The sequence below is a fragment of the Staurois parvus genome, unplaced genomic scaffold (genome assembly GCF_062004578.1).
Source record: "Staurois parvus isolate SC_StPar_1 unplaced genomic scaffold, SC_StPar_1.0 ptg000124l, whole genome shotgun sequence".
In the NCBI taxonomy this organism is placed as follows: Eukaryota; Metazoa; Chordata; class Amphibia; order Anura; family Ranidae; genus Staurois; species Staurois parvus.
In genome coordinates, this window is record NW_028317920.1 from 3653876 (window position 1) to 3677020 (window position 23145).

The 23145-nt window shown below is 41.8% G+C and overlaps 1 protein-coding gene across 1 annotated transcript; it reads right to left on the reverse strand.

The window, feature by feature from the left end:
* Positions 1–8336: 8336 nt before the first annotated feature.
* Positions 8337–22834, reverse strand: LOC149467087 (peptidylaminoacyl-L/D-isomerase-like). The gene is made up of 6 exons (XM_089672302.1): positions 22762–22834; positions 15563–16780; positions 13101–13318; positions 10653–11020; positions 10310–10566; positions 8337–8701 (listed from the first exon to the last, which is right to left on the reverse strand). The coding sequence occupies exons 1-6, from the start codon at positions 22832–22834 to the stop codon at positions 8553–8555; spliced, it is 2283 nt and encodes a 760-aa protein (XP_089528428.1). The 3' UTR covers positions 8337–8552.
* Positions 22835–23145: the final 311 nt, after the last annotated feature.

The window sequence follows — 23145 nt, forward strand, 5'->3', positions numbered from 1 at the left end:
ATAAGAAGAATGCTCCCTACAAGATAGTTAAATGGATTATTAACCTCCCTAGCGGTCTGATTATGTCCATATTTCTGTGCTCAAAGCAGTAAATTTTTTTGCATGGAAATATGTATTTTTTTAATTGTAGGCCTGTAATTTTTAGGAATAACTCACTGAAATCTGTCCGAACAAGAGTCTAGTAAACATCCCGGGGAGGAGAAAACTTGAAACACGAAATTATAATTTCATAAATAATCTTAAAAAATAATAATATAATAATAATAAATTTAATTCAATAATATAATCAAACCAAAAACACTGAAATGTGAAATATAGCGCCAAGTTCGCACATCGCTGAGCAAAGTCGCAAAATTGTTTTCAGTGTCTGATGAGGAATTTCCCCCACGAATCATTATCACTCAATTCTGCAAGTGGTTCTGATTTACTATCGCTGTTCTCTAGCCGGTCTAAAACCGATTTTGACCTAAAGGGACGCTTTTTGGACGCCATGGATGTTTCTCAGTTTCCAGGCAGAAAGAACAGTAAAAATGCAGGCAGGACACAGGACAAAGCACTCGGGACAAAATGTATGTGAAATGGATTGATACAGGAATGTTATACTATGCGATTTTAGTGAATTTAGTGAATGTCACTTTTTGTCATTTTCAAATTTCCCGCCGTTCCGTCCCCCGTACGTCCCGACATCGCAGGGGGCGGAACCCAAAAGACAGATGCCGGCATCCGCCAGAGGACATTGCCGGGGACACTGCAGGGGGGACATCGCGGGAGCGCAGGACAAGGTAAGAGAAGAACAGATCCCGGAGCAACGCTGCAGTGTATTCCTGAGTGTAGCTCGGGGTTACCGCTTGTGGTGCTGAAACTTTACCCCGAGCTACACTCAGGAATACTGCCATTGCCAAGTGGTTTTGGCCTTGGAACTATGAAACCACCATCAGATTGGAGGTCAATCAACCACATCTCAAGAAACTCCTAGCAGCCTCTGGGGGAACCCTGGGACCCTGGTTGAGCTAGTTGAGAATGTCTGCATTATAGTATTAATTTTTACTGAAATAATCACAGGAGCTTGTCCAAATGAGCTTCATCATACAGGTGTAGTTAGGGCAACATGATTTGTAAATATTACCAGGAGGGGTCCTCACAGTTATAAAACTGGGACAGTGATTAATGGTAGGTCCGAGCCTAGCAAAAAATGTTGGGTAGATATACCACCTCAACTGATGCATAGCAATCGAAAAATACCAGTTACTGTTACATTTGTTACAGTGTAATCCACTGCCAAACCACGTCACAGGCTGATCAAGTGATTAACCATATATCTTTTAGGCCCCAAATCACACCTGAAGCACCTTTCCAAAAAGTGTTTAATGCTTGACACTAGATTTCTATTTTATTCTATAGGGTTTGGTCACATCTGAGCAATGTTATCAATTGTCGTGTCCAGGGGTGGACTGACCATTTGGAAACTCGGGCACTGCCCGAGGGCCCGGGGTCAGTAGGGGGCCCCATGAGATGCCCCTGATACCTTTTTCATAGGCTTTTTTGAGTTTGGGCAAGGACACAAGGGGCCCCATGATCCCCTATTGCCCGGGGGCCCCATGAATTGTCAGTCCGCCCCTGGTCGTGTCAAAAAAGTACAGAAGCTGCTTATGGGCAGGCAAGCATATTTTTTTTGCACCATAGGCTTTAATGGGAGTGTCTGAAAAAACACATGCAACACATTTTCTTCGAGAGCTTTTGTGCCTAATAGCCATCTCCTCCTACTAGTAACCTGCATTTAATTTTCCTAAACAAAAATACCTCTGCCTGAAAACATGTCAAAATGGTACGAAAAACATATGTAGAAAAGTGCATAACAAATGCGCTGAAAACAAACGATGAAGCAACACTCAAGTGTGAACCTAGATATAGGAAGTTTTCCACTCATAAGAAACTCCGTGCTATATGTTTCAAAGCTAAGGTATGCCCTTGTCACAAGACTGAAAATGTATTCATTACCTTTTATGTTGCACGTTATATGGTGACATACATTTGCACAATTTTTATTGTGGAACAAACGCGCCTAACTCCAATGAAAAGCTCACGCTATACACTAACTGATCAAAAGCATGTGACCACTCCTTCAAATTATAGTGTTGAGGTGTTTCCAGTAAAGGACACTATCCATGAGGCACCATACAAAGACATTGTAGACAAACCTGGGCTTCCAACCTTCTGGTAGGAGGTTGGTGAAGACCCTTTTCTGTTCCAGCATATTGTGCCCCTGTGCACAGTCATTTCCAGAAAGACTTGGTTTGACAAGTTTGGTGTGGAGAAGCTCAAGTTGCCTGCACAAAGCCTGGACCTCAACCCAACTAAAAACCTTTGGCATGAATTGGAATGCTGATCATGAGCCAGTTCTTCTCATCCAACATTAGTACCTGACCTCACAAAGGTTCTTTTAGCTGAAATTACCCCAGACACACTCCAAAATCATGTGGAAACCTTGACCAGGATACTAAAGATGGCTTGTAAGTCCCACTAAACCAATACCTACCCCCCATACTTAACCTAAGTAACCACACAGACAACAAATGGAGTTAATGGCCCAAAAAACAGCCTTTTATTACAACCATCAATAAATAAGATTTTTAAATAACAGAAAACATTGTATAAACATATGTTCTTTCAAGGTCCCAATAGGCATCAAGAAAAATGAATATCTGCATCCTGCTTAAGTAGGCCTCCAGCCGCAACATCACCGACTCGGAGACATCACCGCAGATACCCCTACCAGAACATTTGGAAGCCGTACCTTAGACGGGTTCCTACAAAATGCCTTTTCTTGTGCCCACATTAACCAACAAGGACCTCCCCCAGCACCAATATGGCACAACCACCAGCAAGACAAACCATCAAATGGGTGGGCGGGAATGAAGTTTGCCCTTTGAAAACTCTCTTCAGACTGAAAAACCAACTGCCACAGCCTGTAAGACCACCCCTCCTGTCTCCCCCACTCCTTCCTTAACTATTTTAACTCCCCCTTATGCTAATGGGACTCTGCCCATCCCGAGATCCTTTAACCCCTGTCATGCCGGCCCTTCGTTCAGGTCTTCTTTTCTTCTTACTCCGGACCTTCCTTTCTAGAAGAGTGAAAGCTGTTATAGCCACAGAGATGGTCTAACTTCATATTAACAATCATGGATTTGATTTGGACAATCAGGTGTCTAAAACATTTGGCTATATTGTGTAGCTTTAAGCTGAGTTTATAAACTCTGAACTATAGTTGTACTTTTTTGGTCCTCAGTGGCATACCGTCCTTCCTTATATCTGACGGGTTCCCAGAAATGCGTAAGCCATGGTTGTAAGCCATTTAGATTTTAAATTGTTCTCTCCAAATCTGCACCAAGTTCGGCTAGATGTTTCTTTTACATATTACATATCACTATTTTCTGAGTAATACGAGGAAACGATCTTGATTTGTTAATGGTAAGTGCTATGTGAGTATGACAGGTGTAGATATGAACTATTTTGTTTTCAAAAAGCAATCAGACATTCAAGTCCTTTCATGCATTTTATTTCTTGCTTGTTTTGGTATAAATAAACATTCCTCTCAAATTTACCAAAACCTAACAATGATTGATTGGTCATATTTCAGCGAAATATGTATGTATATGTATTTAGTATATAATAAATATATAGTAATAATAAATAATTACAGCCATAGGTATTATTTTTACTGAACTGAAAATCTCACTAAAGTAAACATTTATCATAACACTAAAATGTGTCCTAATCCAATAAAGAAGTGTCCACAAAAATATAAGTGCTCAAATGTTGGCAGCATAGTGGCTAAATGGTTAGCACTTCTGCCTGGCTGTACTAGGGTTGTTGGTTTGAATCCCAGGCATGTCATCTCCTGCCTGGAGTTTGCATGTTCTCCCTGTGCCTGCATGGGTTTCCTCTGGGTACTCTGGTTTTCTCCCACACTCCAAAGACATGCTGGTAGGTGAATTGGATCCTGTCTAAATTGTCCCTAGTATGAATGTAAGCTAGGGACCTTAGATTGTACACCCTTTGAGGGTTAGGGACTGATGTGAATGTATAATATGTATGTAAAGCGCTGCGTAAATTGACGGCACTATATAAGTACCTGAAATAAATAAATGTTAAAAATAGCGTAAAACAAATACTATAGTGTGTCTTAATACAATTTAAAAATGTGTTCACAGATAAATAAGCACTCTGATACCAGCCTGTGTCCCTAGACACACTCCTAAATACAAGTAATTGATCTTTAAAGTGTTAATAAATATCTAGTTCATTTTCTTATATAATCATTCTTTATAAAGCCAACATTCCATGCTGGTAATAAATCAATTCACCCTATGAATGTTTAAGTAGACCACCACGATCATCAGTGATGCCCTTCACCAAGCAATCAGACCTGCTCTTACCAATGCAAGATGGCAGTCTTTCTCAAAATAGGCAAAACAGCATAAATAGTCCTGGGAAGTAATCCTAAATTCCCTGAGTGTGTAGCCCAAGGAGGATGGGATGTCATCAAAAAAAGAGGATTCTTACATAATGTGATATAGTTTCAGTGCAGCCATTTATTGCAATAAAACGTATTTAAGTTAAAATAAGAACTGTCAGTGTGGTGAAGCCACACAGCCAAGTAAGCATGTTCTCACTTTAGAGTATACAGCTGGCAGCTCTATGTAGAGGTATTCCTGGACTCCCACACTGCACTGTCTAGCTCCATCCCGATGCGTTTCGTCATCATAACTTCATCCTCTCTGATGACCAATGCTTTTGGATTAGCATTGTAACACCGGCTCCCGCTTTCTGCATACCGGCAAGATAACTTTTGTTCTGTCTGTCTTGAAGTGGCACCGTAAACTTCTCGTCACAACTGTCATGTACCTGGTGAAGATCGAGCTGGAGAGGGGGCTTCTTTTGCACCTCTTGTTCAACACCCCTAGTAGTGTTGACAGGAAGTGTGAGGATACAGAGTGGCAAGAGGACCAGTGTAATGGACAGCGACATCAGGTAGAGGCAGAGTCAGGATAGAAGCCAAGATCGGCACACAACTGAGCAGTGAGGTACAGGAACATCAGGCAGAGGTAGAGTCAGGATAGAAGCCAAGATCGGTACACAACTGAGCAGCGAGGTACTGGAAGATCAGGCAGAGCCAGGGTCAGGATACAAACCAAGATTGGTACACAACTGAGCAGGGAGGTACAGGAACATCAGGCAGAGGCAGAGTCAGGATAGAAGCCAATATCGGTACAGAACTGAGTAGCGAGGTACAGTAACATCTGGCAGAGGTAGAGTCAGGATACAAGTCAAGATCAGTACACAACTGAACCGTGAGGTACAGGAACATCAGGCAGAGGCAGAGTCAGGATACAAGCCAAGATTGGTACACAACTGAGCAGGGAGGTACAGGAACATCAGGCAGAGACAGTGTCAGGATAGAAGCCAAGATCGGTATACAACTGAGCAGCGAGGTACAGGAACATTAGGCAGAGGCAGGATACAAGCCAAGATCGGTACACAACTGAGCAGGGAGGTACAGGAACATCAGGCAGAGGCAGAGTCAGGATACAAGCCAGGATCCGGACACAACTGAGCAGGGAGGTACAGGAACATCAGGCAGAGGCAGAGTCAGGATACAAGCCAGGATCCGGACACAACTGAGCAGGGGGGGACAGGAACATCAGGCAGAGGCAGGATAAAAGCCCAGATCAGTACAAAAATGGGCAGCGAAGTATAGGAACATTAGGCAGAGGCAGGATACAAGTCAAGATCGGTACACAACTGAGCAGGTGGGTACAGGAACATCTGGCAGAGGCAGAGGCAAAGTCAGGATACAAGCCAGGATCGGTACACAACTGAGCAGGTGGGTACAGGAACATCAGGCAGAGGCAGAGGCAGAGGCAGAGTCAGGATACAAGCCAGGATCGGTACACAACTGATCAGGGGGGTACAGGAACATCAGGCAGAGGCAGGATAAAAGCCCAGATCAGTACAAAAATGGGCAGCGAGGTATAGGAACATCAGGTAGAGGCAGAGTCAGGATACAAGTCAGCGAGGTACAGAAGTGCAAGACGAGCAGAGTCAGAGTACAAAACAAGGTCATAACAGGCACGCAGGAACCCAGAGACAGGTCAGGGACAAGCTAAGTCAAGCAATTGGAAGGAAGCTATAGCAGGTCATGGCTTAAGTAAAGCAGGAACGAGCTGAAGGCCACTCAGCAAACTGTTCATGTCATAGTCCAGCTTTAATAGGCCATTTAGTGCCAGTGGCAGTATCATGTGTGTGTGTGAGTGCGCACATCTTGCAGTGAGCCTTTGGTCTTCTGGTTCCAATACACATTGAGCTTCTCTTACAACAATTTTTTCACAAGGATTCATTTTAATAAATGGCTGTGTTGAAACAATCATTTCTTCAATGGATGCATTGTGGACCATCATAAAGATACATTTCTGGAATACTAATTGATTTTTACAAGATGCACATTGAATTTTGAATATTAGTGTATATTCACTTACCATTAATGTGGATCTATGCACTTTTATGAGTATTGTGTGTTTGTGCAAGTAGGGTATATTTATATTATCAATACTTTGAACACTGCACATATGTATATAATTATTATTGGAAATTGTGTCTGTGGGTGAATCACAGTTTTTTTGTGCTAGATAGCTGTCTGTATGATAGGGTCTTTTCTAAACTGCTGTGTGGTGGCATTTTTTGTATTTTCATTCATATTTGCTCAAGAACCGTAGTAGATGTTTGCCTTTGGACAGCAGAGGTGAAGAGGTGACTTTTTCCTGTAGCTATCAGATACTAGTGATGTCCTTGATGTCTGAGTCGAACGTAAGTTCGACACGACCATCAGCCATTTGTGTTTGGTGAAAACACGAACGGTAAGGGTGTTCAGCGGGCTGTTCGCCCACTGCGCCCCACAATGCACTGCGCTCTGACAGTGCATTATGATTGGCCAAAGCCGTACACCTGTCAGGTACAATGCTTTGGCCAATCAGAGCACAATTGAGCGGAGCTAGTGGTGACGTCACTGCTAGCTCCGCCCAATTGTTTACATTCTACTCGCAAATGTCAGACAGCGGCGAGTGCTCGCTGGGTGCAGACGGGTGAGCGGGCGTCAGGTTTTTTATTTTTCAGTTCGGCGAGTCGACGTGACAACTCTGGATGCTGTGATTGAGGACGGATTACAATGATAAAACCATTTTTTTGGCGCTTTTTTTTAAAATAAAGGACTTGTCAAAAACTGTAGTTGTGTTTTTATTCACAGTGTACACATTTGGGGAATGGGAAGAGGTGCTATGTACCCCATACTCATTCACAAGAGGGGAGACCGGGATCTGGGGGCCCCCTTGTTACAGAGGGCTTCCAGATTCTGATAAGTCACCCCCTGCAAATCCCAACAACCAAAGCCCAGGGATGTGGGGAAGAGGCCCTTGTCCCCTGAGCCCTCCTACCCAAAACACCCCCCCATGTTGATGAAATGTGGCCTGGTACGGTTCAGGGGGGAGGGGGTGCGCTTGCCCCCCCCCCCCACTTTTATGGCCTGTGGAGGCTTGTGCTCGGATCAAGGGTTTTGGGGGTGGGATTCCTCTTAAAAGTCCTACCAGGCCTGAAGGGCTTGGTGTGGCTTTTAGGGGGAACCTCACACACTTAAAAAAAAAAAATAATGTGGGGTCCCTCCTAACTTTCCTACCAGGCCTAAAGGGTCTGGTAGGGATCAGGGGGGAAAGCATGCTGTTTTTTTTTGTTTGTTTGTTTTGTTTGCAACTTTGCAGGTAGTAGGAGGACCCCCCAGATATGATATTTAAAGGAATAGTTTTTTTGTTTTTTACTTCAATCAATGAAAAATGACTGCCCTTCAAAAATTGTACTTTTTGAATTTTTTTCCTCTGATTCATGTCTCTCAGGGCAGTACCTGAGTACCCATACCCCTTTTATGGCCAATAATGTGCATAGAAACCTTCAAAATGGGCACTTTTGAATGTACAAGTTCGAGTCCCATAGACTTGCATTAAGTTTGAAGATCGCGGTTGATCTAATGTTAGGTTCGAATGTTTGACCGCAAATCAAACAAGGAGATGTTCGGCCCATCACTATCAGATACACATTTTTTCCATGATTAGTAGGAATATAGTCTTCTCGAATACATTGCATTACACATCATAATTTATATTCTAAGCCAGGTATGGTCAGTAAAGCAAAAAAATGTTGTGTGTGAAAGCGGTGATTCCGGAAAAGGGGATTGCTTTGGGCACTTGAAGCGGTGTCTCTACAGATGTGCATTGATGATAATTAGGCCATGGTTAAGTGTTATAGCATTTACATACTGTATTTAAGCTCCATGTCTATTGGGTTCAACAAAAAGACAAAAAAAGAAATAAAAACCTTGAGATCTCAGGACCCTAAACCCACAACTGATATACTTTGCCCTACATTTTTAATGACTTGTAATCTCAGGATTACACAAACAAAAATAGGTTTAATCTGTCACATCGATGACAGGTCCACATGAGAGTGTCTCAGTCTTCTGTACACTGCAGCAGGGTGTAGTCCCGACTTTTTAAAACGCGCTTCTGAATCACCAAGGCCAGCACAGTTAATAAAGCCATCACACCGATCACAGCCACAAGCACAAAGGAAGGAAAGGAATGTGAGGTCTGAAGTTCACCTGAAAAAAAAAAATGGTATTATGAATGTATGGTTGAAAGTTTTTAGTCACCTGAATCATGGCATATCTGGTGGGATGGATTTTATTAGATTTTTTTTTTTATCTTTCACCCCTCATCCTGTCTTATGTACTCCCGCTAACACTTGCTTTATGTGCATGACACTATTGTGGATGGATTATGGGAACTGGACTATATATATATATATATATATATATATATATGAAAAATATTGTTAAAAATACATTTCAAATATACTGCATGTCTTTAGAAATAAAAATCTACATTTTTGGAATGCATTTACAAATATATGTAAAAATATATGTTAAAATATCAACTCAACTCATCGTGTTTGGGGGAGGAGGAATGCTGCCTTTGACCCCAAGGACACCATCCCAACTGTCAAACATGGTGGTGGAAACATTCTGCTTTGGGGGTGTTTTTCTGCTAAGGGGACAGGACAACTGCACCGCATCAAAGGGACGATGGATGGGGCAATGTACCGTCACATCTTGGGTGAGAACCTTCTTCCCTCAGCCAGGGCATTGAAAATGGGTTGTGGATGACATCCTCTTCACATGGGGGTACCGGGTATTTTATTTAGTACTGCTTTCTGAATGGAGCAGCAGGGGAGAGAAGGAAAGATGAGTATGTGCTGCTGTTGGGGGGGGGGGGGGTAGAAAGGAAACCTATTGCTTTGCCCTGCATGAACAAAACACACATTTTCCTTAACGAGAATATAGAATATGAGCTAATGTTTTTAAATATTTTCTGTGTGTACTTTGCAATTATTTATGTACATGGGGTCAAAATTCGATCCATGGGTGGCCCTGCCAGCACAGTCCAGCTCAACAAACTTCAACCTGAAGATCGGAGCAGCCAGGCAGAAAATTGTTGACCGAACAGTGAATGTAGCCAATTAGGCAATTATCATTGTTGGGGTATATTGATGACTACAGGTGCCGACTGTCAGTGTACAAGAGACCAGCAGAAAGGATTTGTCCATCCACACAGCTTAGCATGAACCCTATTAGATTTTACTCTTAGTAGGACCCTCTTAATCCTTTTGTTTTAATTGTATTGTAGCTGTACTGTCTCCCTTTATGCTGTAAAGTGCTATGCAAACTGTTGGTGCTATATAAGTCCTGTATTATAATAATAATAATCTGTTAGATTTAGCCTGCAAAACAATAGTTTAAACCGACTGTATATTCCATTTTAGGTGAATGGAGCTGAGAAGACACTAATACCAACTTTCATGAAAGCACAAGCTCAAGCAATTTAAAAAAACCACCAACTACCCTCATTAGCCCCTTGAATTTGCTAAGCTGGGCCACCTCTTTCGCATGACCTTATCTCCTCCACAGGCCACAACCTCCCATGATGTCTGAAGTCTGGCTGGGGAAATTATTTTGCCTAGCTGCCTGCAAACTAACTATATCTTTCCTTGACTTTTCCTCTAAATTGTTATGTAGGTAACACATCTGTACATGGTCATTTCTCCCGTAGGTAATGTGCCTAAACAGGGTACAGTTCGTTGTTGAGATGACAAAAGAAACTGTATTGGGCTCAGAGGTGGAATGAACTTAAAATGAAACTGAAAACCTCACCAGATTTAAACACAATGGGTCCCTGAGACAACTTGGCTGCGGCCAAATGTACTGCAGAGCGATGAGTGTCACGTCTGTGCCTTGCATTGTGGCATCCTTGGGTACAGCGATTTGGAGAGGTTCCATTATGGCAGACAATGACATTGCAGGACAGGTATACCTCCTCAAAACTGTTGAATTTAAAAACATGGAGGCTGAAGCGCTGTAGCCTCTGGTCGGAAACTGCATGAGTCTGCAAAGTTGTGTCTTGGGGGCATCTAAGGAGTAAAGGGAATTTAACATAAAAAGAATGCAGGAATATAAGAAGCAATGAAAGGTTGAGCTCTACCTACAGGATAGTTACCCTTGTTGGATGAGATGGTAGTTTTGCTCATTGTCTTCTAGTGATGGAGAAGCTTTACAGTTTTCGACTAGTATCTGCAGATTCTGGTCGCTGGACACCACTTTAAATTCCACATACAAGCGTCCATGGATGTCAACCTCATAAGGATACGTGGTAATCAGATCACTGAAGTCTTCGGACTGATAGAGTTGCAGAGAAACATTATAATGACCTAGAGAGACTACGTCAGTCACTTTAGGGTGAAGGCTCATCCCAAGGGTCTCGTTCATCTGCATTTCACACTTCACAGGGATTTCAATACGATGGATGCTGGTCCCGGGGATCGTTCCATAGACTGTGTTTTCATAGTAGGTTTTTCCATCTTCACTCTGTAAGAACATGTGTAAATGTCCATGCACTGGGCACACATGACACAATAAGTACAGTACATGGCAGTAGCAGAGCATTGTACCAAGCTAGCCATAAACTAATGCAAAACGTTTGGGGTTAAAACGGTACTCTTTATCGACCAACTTAAGTTTTTAAAGACGCAAACTTGGGGGATGCCTTCAAGCTCATAAAGCCTAAAGAACGGATCCAAGGCATCACGAAAGCTTCCATCTATAATAACTGAAGTTGGGTTATAAAGGGTATTACTTAAACTTCAAACTTTATACAACAAATGCATGCATTTGGAAAGAAGATAAACATACAATATATCCAATACATGAAATTTTCATCGAAAGATATAAAAATGCAAATACGTAACCTTTGGAGTCAAAAAGAAAAATCATTACATTAACTGCTAATGCTTTCAAGGAAATATACTTACTGTGCTAAATTTTGATCCATTCAATTTGGCTTAAAGCAGACCATGCGGTAAAATGTAAGGTCCGCTTATTAGGTCTGCATACCTCACAACATTTTGAGATCGGAATGAGGGACACCTATTAGCGAATGTATATAGACATAGGACAGCCCCCCTGCCACGCCCTCTTAAAGGTGAATTAGACATAAAAAATCTAATTAAACCTACAAGAGCTTTTTTTTGTTTGTTTTTACTGCTACTATTCTTTTATACTGGCTTTTGAAGTTTACAAATGCAACATTTTAGAATTTGAATGAAACTTTAGCACTGTAAAACTCTTTTTTAAAGATAAATAGCTTATTTTATATACAATTATATAGATCAGACCAAAATGAGAGACAAATGAGGAGGAAAGGGGGACTTTATTCCAAATCAGAGACAGTCCCTCGAAATCAGGGACAGTTGAGAGGTATGGATCTGGGTATTCTCCCTTTATGAAAGCCACTGCATGATAGTACTCCAAAATGTACCTGTAAGAGGAAGTCCTGGAAAATTTACAGAATTCCAAATTTCATGGGAAGACACTAGACAGGAATGTCTTCTTGCAAAATGTGAGCTGCTCTGCATTTCCGAGGAACCTTGTGTCAGGGATCGGGGTGTGACCAGAAATGTGTGGACTGACACAGGGAAGTAGCAGGCTTCAGGAACACAGGCGTAGTCAGGGCTGGAGAGGTGGAATGGTCAGGCGGGCCATAAGGTACTGTCAGGCACCGCCCGGCGGGATCTCTAGTGACCCACAGACCAGGATTCCCCAGGGCGTGGAGTCTAAGCCCCAGTCTGCCTTTTCACCAGAGCCCCTGATGGTGGGGATGGACTTGGCGCAGGACTGAGACCAGGTCGCGGCCCCTGAGTGCACCCAACTGTGGTAGAGGGGTTCGCCGAGGGTATGTACCGGTGGAAAGCCTGATGTGAAGGGGCTGGCAGGTTTGGACAATAGTGACTGGATCCGTGCGGGATGGATGGATCGTCTGGGTAGTGTCAGGCGTAGTCAGGCAGGCCAGGTCAGCAACGTGCGGGCAGTGAGGTACCGGAGGAGCAGGCAGAGAATAGTCAGGGTCACAAGCTGGGTTCAGTAACTCACGGGCAGCGCGGTACAGAGGATCAGGCAGAAGGATGGTCAGGCAAGCCAGGGGTTCAACAGGAGACGGTCAGCAGAGGTCAGGATCAAAGCAGGGTCAGCAACTAGGTAGATAGGCAGGAAAACAGGATACCAGGTACAGGGGCTCATGGGAAACATACACCAAGGCACTGACTGCAGGTCTGGCCATTCCTTAAATACACCTCCTGCAATCAGCCCCAGGTGTTGGCTGATTGCAGGAGTGAGCTTCTGGCTGCTGAGAGCACCCGCTGGTCAGCCCTGGTACTGCAGCCCACACGGCAGGTGAGTCCCACCACCAGTGCTGAGTCCATTCCTGACACCTTGCCAGAAGGATAGTGACATAGTGCCCCACAATGTAGACGGTACAGATACATTTTTAAAGTACTATCCTGCAGCAATTATTACAGGGGACCCAGACCTAATATGCGGACCTCACATTTTACTGCAAGGTCCACTTTGAATCTGTCGTTTTGCAGGGTATCAAGAATTCCATAAACCTCACCAGAACATTGGATCCACATCCACTGAATGGTATTTTAATGAAAGCAAAATGTTCGTCGGCCACCGCCTGGCACAGAGGATCTTCGAGGTGTATATCAGACACATCTAGGTGAGCTTCAACTACCTTATGGAGAGGAAGCTGATATTCAGCACCATTAGAAAGACAATGGAGTGTTCCCTCTGGTTCATAGCCTTCTGTGGGTGTTGGCAAAGGTGCATCTGACAAAAAAGCAAACTGCCAAGTGAAATACCAAGTAGGTTATGTATATAAATCAATATAAATAGTCGGTGCTTATTCCACCCTAAAGGGAAAACAATAAATAAATTGTTCTTCTGTGCAAGTGTGAGTATATGAATAAAAATCGAACATTTATATATATACAGCACCACTAATAAACAACTGCTTACAGTGCAGTCCCCTTTATGTCACAGTGTCCCCTTACATTACAGTGCAAAGGACCCTGAATATCCCGTCACTAACTGCCCCCCGCAAACAAAAGCCACCCCTCCTCTTTCCCCCGGACTGCTCAGTTTAAAATGTCCAGGCAATTTATTTTTTTTGTCCCAGTCCAGGCCTGGTATCAATTCATATGTGTTTGGGAAACTTCTGTGTTTTACAAAACACTTCCAAACCCATGCTCAGACTTCAGCCGCCATGAGTTGGATGTACCCACGGAATATATCTGACCCTAAAATTATTAAAGACAAGAAAGCACTTGTTTTTCAAGCAACCTCCCAATTAGGAAAAACAACTGCAATAAAATCCCTAGGTTTAGGAGCCCAAAAGTATTTATGTCATCATATAAGTCTAGAGATACATGTTCAATATGTTTCCTCAGTTGTCATTCTTCTTTAGGACTCTTAAACAGTCAGGCTTGAAGAACTTGTAGGCAGGTGCAGTCAGCTTCCTACACAGTAAGTGGCGCTCAGCCAGGGGCAGACTGACAACTCATGTGGCCCCCGGGCAATAGGGGATCATGGGGCCCCTGTGTCCTTTCCCAAACTCAAAAAAGCCTATGAAAAAAGTACCAGGGGCATCTCATGGGGCCCCCTACTGACCCCAGGCCCTCGGGCAGTGCTCAAGTTTCCAAATGGTCAGTCCGCCCCTGCGCTCAACCAAAGCAGTACTGCAGCTGGAGAGGATGTCAGGAGAAATCTGGTTTCTCTGTTGTTTCCTGGGCCCCTGGGGTAGCGTTCCGGTTGGCTATGCTGCATCCAGGTGACTCCTGGCAGCCATGTTGGGTCAACAGAGGCTCTTTAGGTCCCTGCTCCCAGGTTTTGGCACGAAGTGGATTTTGTAGGGATAGAGCTCCTGTCTGTCAGGGAAAGTGATTAGAGGCAGGGAAGGTTCCAGACAAGTAGGGACAGGCTAGGCATATGCCACTCTTTCCTAAAGCCTACCTATTGAGACCAGACTGGCCAGGCCTCATTCTGCCCTCTGAGACATGCTGTCTGAGCCTGTGCATCTGAGCCTGCTGTATCTCCAACCTGCACACAGAACCATGAGTGTTTCCAGGCATGGTACTCTCTCCACTGGGTTGTTTGTAAAGTTATTTATTTATTTATCGAGTTTATAGTTGGGCCATTCCTTCAATACAACTGGACTGTGTAATTACTGACGCCTCACCATACTGCTCCTAGCCACGCACTTATGGGGGAAAAGGGTTGAATCACCCTTCATTTGACCCATGCAGGTCTAATTCAAACCAGCACTGACTTGTTACCTTTGGAAATCTATGGTGGAATTATTGGTGTATTTTATCTTGTTTTCTCTATATTCTATTGAATTCATCTGTGGCATATATAAATCCCCTTTCAGTTGCCCATCCAGAGTCACTGTACATTTTATCATGGCCAGCTCTCGCATTGAAAAACAAAACCAACTCTGCATGCCTTCCACTCATGCTTTTTTAAGCAATTAAAACCTGACATTGGTTGTAAACTTTCCCCACTCTAAAAAAGCTAAACAAATACATAAATGTACATAAATTTTCAAGCTGTTTTTTTACATTAATGAACAAAGTTAAGGGCATGTTATTATAAGATAGATAAGTTTTCATGGATATATAACATCCAGGGACGAACTGAGCATTTGGAAACTCGGGCACCGCCCGAGGGCCCGGGGTCAGTAGGGGGCCCCATGAGATGCCCCTGGTATCTTTTTCATAGGCTTTTCTGAGTTTGGGCAAGGACACAGGGGCCCCATGATCCCCTATTGCCCAGGGGCCCCATGAGTTGTCAGTCCGCCCCTAGTAACATCAGATTCCATTCAAGGAATCTTAATCATCATGTTAACGTCTTTGGTCATAAATTACCTTCCTCTTAAAAAGAGGTGCCCTGAAGGCAGTTTATTTTACAACTTTACCCATATAGCAGTTGGTATTGTGGCAAATGCCTCAGCCTGGCATGCAAACATTTCTTTGGATAAACCTTTAGTACTGCTTTGACCAAACAAAAGTCTACCTGGAGATACAGTTTCTTGGCCCATAGAGTATCCATATGAAGTAACACTTTCAACACCGTAGACATAAATTGTAAAGGGAGTTGAGTCATGATACACTACATGTTGTCCTTCACTTTTATCCAAAAAGACATTGAATGCACTGTAACCGCTGTAATATTGTACGGAGAAACTATACAGGCTCAGCGGGTGGTGATCCAGGTAGAACCCATCTGTTGACGTGGCCTGAGTCACAATCAAAAGATAATTGAAGTATATTTTTTGTGTTACAAATTTATAATATCTTCTTCCTACTAAAGAAGGTGGGTTGGTAACAAAAAAGGGGTCATAATTAGCAACTACGCCACCAGACTTCTGTTCTTGAAAAAGATAGGTGACCATAATAGGTTTAGAAGCATTAATGGTAGACATTTCCTTCAAACCGATTTGAATAGGGGTTCCGGCATTCTCAATGAAGTACTCCTTGGGTTCCATTGCACTCTCAACAAATACTTGGGTTTCAGAACTTGATGCTATCACAGTAACAGTATCTTGAGTGTGATTCAAGAAAGGAGCCACAACAAAAAAATGGCCCCACTTAGACACAGGATACAACTGCTCAACCAAGGTATCACAGGCGGCGTTTATCCCCTTGAAGCATTTATGGCCACTGAAGACTGCTACAGGAACCGTGGATGAGACTCTAGTGCCAGTCAGGTCAGAAGAACTTTGAAACTGAATTGATTGTTTGTATTTGAGACTAAAAGAAAATGACTGTCCTGTAGTGTACTCCAACCCTTTATACACGAGGGATCCTGAGACGGTTACATTGACCAGAGCCGTATCTTCCAGTCCGTTGGCCACAGCAAATTGTTTTGCCTGTCCTGATTCAGCAGTTGATATGTAATATTCTGTGCCCAGGTCTTCTACAGGTAGGCAGGTCATGGCATCAGCAGTGCCTCTGGCTGTGTAAAAACCAAGGACAGATAGAGCAGCATCTGATTGGATCAGGACAGCCTTATAAGTCACATCTTTTTCTGTTATCATATAGGTGTAGTTGAGGGTCACCAGGTCATAACTGTCCCTCTCAATGTGCACGGTCTGGTTGAATTCTGGCTGGGACACCATTACAGTGACTGTGGCTGGTTTATTGTAGGTGACAAGATAGAGCTGGAATGTTGTTTCTTTAGATACATAATAATTTTCCATCAAGGTTGTTACAAATCTTGTCTGAGCCCGTCCTGTGGGATTACAAAAAGTTTTCCAAAAAGTATTACTGATGAGGAGAATACAATACAATATGACTTGTGTTGCAAGTGTATATGTCATATACATTTTTTTTTTATTTGCTATTTTTTCCCATGAAAGTGGAGTTACCCTTTAAAGCCCAGACATCTGGATCTGAATTTAGATTGGTTGGTTTTCTTCTTCAGTAGGGGTGGTATAATCAGATACCTTGGCTTGTGGTCATGTGGCCAACTCTCAAGCACTCATGGGGTCCCCGGGCAATAGGGGATCATGGGGCCCTGTGTCCTTGCCCGAACTCAAAAAAGCCTATGAAAAAGGTACCAGGGGCATCTCATGGGGCCCTCTACTGCGCCCGGGGCCCTCAGGCAGTGCCCGAGTTTCCAAATGGTCAATCCGCCCCTGCTCTCAAGTAAATTTTCAGCAGTATTAGCTGCAGGAAAAGTAGATGTTTCAGCCTTTCTATTATTTTTTTTACTTATCCATTTTCGCAAACAATACGAACATTTCTTTATGGTAACATTTGAATATAGACCAAATTTTGTGGGTTATTTCCCCACCCAACTGCTAATTCCTTCTGCTTCCAACTTGTCCCATCTATATTTCTTCATCTGCTGTCCCATAAGAAAAATCCAGCCACTAATCAGTTATCTGAAATAGCCAATCACCTGGTTGTAAACCTCAGACATGAAATATGACCAAAGCTTATCTCTCTATAGTGTGTACTTGTCTTAATCCAGAGCACTAAGTGTCATTTCTGTCTGCTGCTTCATTCCTCTGCTATCAGCATGAGTTGCTTCTAACAAGTTTTCTGACACCAAGAGAGAAATGGTGACAGGGGAGGGCCCTCCAGCTCATTGACAGCCTCTGTTCTGTTCCTGTGTGCTGTGTGGAGGGGGTGTGTGTCTCCTTCCACCAATCAGCTCTCAGAGCTCTCCTCACTGAGCTCTGCAGAGTGTTATTTCAGCTCTCCACCGCTTTTTTTTCTGAACTCTAAGACAAGCTTTAATAATGCAGCAGTTTGATCAGGAGAATACTGCAGATAAACAGGTACACCTTATGTAGGAGGATCTATTTTATATCTGAGTATGATCTGAAGCCAGCCACTTCATTTGGTGTATGTAAGGGTTTACAACCACTTTAACTTCTTCCCTACCACACTATAGCCGAAAGACAGCTACAGCACAGTTGTCTGGTTCTGGGAGGACGTCTTCCCAAAACACGCCCCCTGCGCTCCCCAGTGGCCTTTTACCACGTGATCAGCTGTGTCCAATGACACAGCATATCACCGGGTAAATAGAATTGCCGGTTATCGGCTGCAGTCACAGCGTGAGGAAAGTACTGCCGATAACCGGCAATTGTCAGAGAAGTGATTGGCACTGATCATCATGTCACTGATGAACAGTGCCCTGATTATCAGTGCCGCCCGCTTGTACCCATCACTGCCACCCACCTGTGCCTAGCAGTGCCACCCACCTGTGCCCAGCAGTGCCAGCCACCTGTACCCATCAGTGCCGCGCACCTGTACCCATCAGTGCCACCCACCTGTGCCTAGCAGTACCACCCACCTGTGCCCAGCAGTGCCTAGCAGTACCACCCAACTGTGCCTAGCAGTGCCACCTACCTGTGCTCAGCAGTGTCACCCATTTGTGCCTAGCAGTGCCACCCACCTGTGCTCAGCAGTACCACTCACCTGTGCCTAGCAGTGCCAACCATCAGTGCTGCCCAGCAGTGCCATCCACCTGTGCCCAGCAGTGCAGCTCACCTGTACCCATCAGTGCCACCCACCTGTGCCTAGCAGTACCACCCACCTGTGCTCAGCAGTGCCACTCACCTGTGCCTAGCAGTGCCAACCATCAGTGCTGCCCAGCAGTGCCATCCACTTGTGCCCAGCAGTGCAGCTCACCTGTACCCATCAGTGCCACCCACCTGTGCCCAGCAGTGCCTAGCAGCCATCAGTCCCCCTAGCTCTGAACTACAGAAAAAATCCTGCCAATGTAGGGGAGACGAGGAGAGGAAGAGGGTTGTGTAGTTTAGCAAAAGTCTACTGGGCAGGGCTGACACCATCTTTTGGTATTTCAGTCCAGGAAAGGGTATTGCATTGTCAGTCTATTACAGAAAATTCAATACTTGGTTTATTTTCTCGCAGATTACTAAGTATTTTCTGTACTTACAACGTCTTTATAAAGGATAAAACATAAAGAATGTGAATATATTGCAGAAACGTACTGCATATGTTTTCATTTTGTGCTGACATACACTTTAAGGGGTCTAGTTATATATATTTTTTTCACACAAGATTCACAAAGCTTTTAGATTCACATATTTTACTAATTAAATCAAATTAGAAAGATGTGTCAGTTCTGGGTGAACATCCTGTGAATTTTGTGTGAAAACTATTAACCCTATCCCTCTTGTATTGAACTGTATTGTTGCTGTATTGTCTCCCGTTATATTGTAAAGTGCTGAGCAAACTGTTGGCGCCATAAATCCTGTATAATAATAATAATAAATGGACCATTAGGGGGTCGATGGATAAAACATTTGATGTGTGGCTGTGACAAGCATCATCAGGGTAAAAATTGTCTTACTTATTCTATAATGTGTGAATTGTGTATCACCGCTGCCACCTAGCGGTCAGAAGGCATTTTTTTTGCCAGAAATACCTCCATCAGGAAAAAAATGTATTGTGGTCACTAGATGGCACTGATGATATAGGAATTACACAGAATAGATAAAATAAGGGGATTGTGCAAATATGTGTCACACATCAAATATTTTATACATACTGTAGACCTCCTAACTTGCTAAATAGGTTTGGGCTTCCAAGTGAACAGTCAAGTACACAGTGGAAATAAGGTGGCATTCACACCTGAGGGTTTTGTAGGGCGATGCTCGAAGATCCGAAACGCTCAGGGGGAAAAAAATCAGTATTACTCTATGGAGATGGTTCACATTTCCACACCAAGTCCCCTGAAGCAGAACGTCTGAAGCTCAAAAAAGTTTTGGAGTTACTTTTGTGGCTCAAATTGTCACGTTTTTTGTGCGTTTTTATTCCCATAGAACGGAATAGAAACACGCAATTGGCACGGTTTTGCACGTTTTGCCATGTGTTTTGCGCAATTTTCTGCTCAAATGAAACTTTTTTTTGTAAAAAGTAATAATATATGAATAAATAAATGTACAATAAATCAAATAAATACACATATAAATAAAAAAAAATATGATAAATAAATATTAAATAAATAACAATTAACCCCTAGCCTTAAAAAAAAGGTAAATACAGTACTATTATTATTATTATTATTATTAGTAGTAGTATTAATAATAATAATCAAACACCCGAACAAAAAAATACAATAATAATAATTATAATAATAAGAATACAAAAAATTGTATTACTTTTTTAGGTTTTAGGGAGTTAAGGTTCTAAATAATTATTATTTTATTACAAGTTTATTATTATTATTTTATTCCTATTCCTAGTATTATTATTTTATTACAAGTTTATTATTATTATTATTTTATTCCTATTGCTATTATTATTATTATTTTATCCCTATTCCTATTATTATTATTTTATTCCTATTCCTATTATTATTATTTTATTACTATTATTACTATTTTATTCCTATTCCTATTATTATTATTATTTTATTACTATTATTATTATTTTTTTACTATTATTACTATTTTATTCCTATTCCTATTATTATTATTTTATTACTATTATTACTATTTTATTCCTATTCCTATTATTATTATTTTATTACTATTATTACTATTTTATTCCTATTCCTATTATTATTATTTTATTACTATTATTACTATTTTATTCCTATTACTATGATTACTATTTTATTCCTATTACTATTATTACTATTTTATTCCTATTGTATTCTTATTCCTATTTTATTCCTATTACTAGTACTATTATTAATAATAATATTAATTTCACCCTAACCCTAACAAATAAATAAATAAATAAATAGAAAGTAAAAAAAAAAGGAAAAAATTAAATAAAATACTTTAAATAAAATACTATAATATAAATAAATAATAATAAATGAATAATAATAATAATAATGAAAAAAAAACTAAAAAAACAAAAAAAATAGCAACAAATGATGCAATAGATATTATTTGTCTCTATTGGCTAATAAAAAAACTGCCAAAGCTCAAAAATGGCTAAAAACGCTGTATAAAAACACGGACCTAAGCGTTTTCTGCAGTGTTTTGCAGAAACGCAGTACAGTCCATTTAACATGATTTCCTATGGGACACGTTCACATCTCTGTGCTTTCACCCGATGTGGTTTTTTTTGGAAAAGGTCAGGGACTTTTTTGAACGCAAAACATTACATTTTTGGTTCTATAGACTTCAATGGGAATGCTGCAGAAAAACATGTATTGCGTTTTTGCAAGGTTTTTGATGCATTTAAAATCTGCCTAGCAACAAGAGAAATAAAAAAGTGAGAAAAAAAAGATGCAAAACGCATCAAATACACTGCAAGAACGCAATGCAGAAATGCCTCAAACGAAACCTGCATGGGTGTGAACCTAGGGTTAAAGTCTGCAGATTAGAAAAACACAGACAGTGCCTGGCTTGTCCCACTGGAAATAATGGTGATTGGCTTTAAAAAAATCAGAATTAACCGCTCACTGTCGTTACCTACAGACCTCTGTGATATCAGACATGAGTATGTGACATTGCCGTATTTATTTATTTCAGGTACTTACATAGCGCCGTCAATTTACGCAGCGCTTTACATATATATTGTACATTCACATCAGTCCCTAACTCTGAAGGGGTGTACAATCTAAGGTCCCTATAAATGATAGGTAAGCAGAAAAGAACAATAAGTCCTTAATAGATCAAATATTAAATATAAAAATTGTATAAAATTAAAGGATATAGAACAGTCCAGCAAATATATTGGTGAATATGAGAAAACAAGATGACTTGGATATCCCTGTGATAGTGGTAATGAAATGCGCACTCACCGGACGCGCATATTAAATGCGCCTTATATACAATTATCCTGATGCTTGGTAATGGGTGGTCCTCCCTCTTTAGGGTCCCGGGTAGGTGGTCCTCTTTCGCAAAAAAAGGGGGAGTCCTCCTGTGTAATCCTGGTGGGTGCTGTCCCTCCTGATGGCCTGGGTAGTGGGTGGTATTCCATCCTCAAAGCAGGTCTGCGGGCTAGAGCACTCCCCCAGGGGGCAACAAGACTACTGTCTGCAACGTTATTATTTCTGTGTTTACCCTGATGCATTTTTAATAAAGCCTTTATAACTTACTACACTATGGGAGTGTTCTTGTTGCCCCCTGGGGGAGTGCTCTAGCCCGCAGACCTGCTTTGAGGACGGAATACCACCCACTACCCAGGCCACCAGGAGGGACAGCACCCACCAGGATTACACAGGAGGACACCCCTTTTTTTTGCGAAAATTAAATCCTTTAACTTTATACAATTTTTTATATTTAATATTTGATCTATTAAGGACTTATTGTTCTTTTCTGCTTACCTATCATTTATAAGCGCTGCACTATTTATATACATTGTCTTCTCTATAGGTCATTGGTACCTTTTTTCTGTGCATAGCAGCTTGTTGACTCCTACTAAGGCGCTTATACTACTTTTTATACATCAATCTAAGGTCCCTAACTCACATTCATACATACACATACTAGGGACAATTTAGACAGGAGCCAATAAACCTACCAGCATGTCTTTGGAGGGTGGGAGGAAACCAGAGTACCCAAATGAAACCCACACAGGCAGAACATGCAAACTCCAGGCAGTGTCATGGTTGGGATTTGAACCAACAACCCTAGTACTGCCAGGTGGAAGTGCTAACCATTTTGCCACTGTGCTGCCCAATATGTGTTAGTGAAATACCGTATGTCTAAATATAATATTTACCACTTGAAACTTAAAAGCTCATATATGAAGTTAGAAACATATTTTCTTTACCAGCATCAATCATTGCCATGAAAAGTAGGAATATAAAATGTCTTCTTGGGGTTTCTTGATTGTGCAGATCCATGGTGCGCTCTTTATAGAAATGCCTGATGTCTCGGGGATTGGTCGAATTTTATACAGTGTCCTATCTCCTTCTAATCAGCTTCCTTGGACTGTTGAACGAGTACTAATTGTCATCGCTCATTGATGAATTAAGTTTGTACAGTGATACCGGATGATTCTTGCCAAAACAAAGCTTGGACAGCCTTGATAATCCATAACAGAACCATCTGTTTCTGAGCGTGTTTATTTCCTCTAAAATACCAAACTGTTACATTTATTTAAAACATTTGCATAGCTGTCTGTGAAGTCTGCATGAAATATCATTCCGTGTCA

What these genes read in the sequence shown, in the direction of transcription:
- LOC149467087 (XM_089672302.1), bottom strand. Translation starts at nt 22,834, where the DNA reads ATGGATCTGCACAATCAAGAAACCCCAAGAAGACATTTTATATTCCTA. An exon ending in GATGTGGATCCAATGTTCTG is followed by an intron (nt 11,021 to 13,100) that starts GTGAGGTTTATG and finishes ATGTTCTTACAG; the next exon opens with AGTGAAGATGGAAAAACCTA. An exon ending in TACCATCTCATCCAACAAGG is followed by an intron (nt 10,567 to 10,652) that starts GTAACTATCCTG and finishes TTTACTCCTTAG; the next exon opens with ATGCCCCCAAGACACAACTT.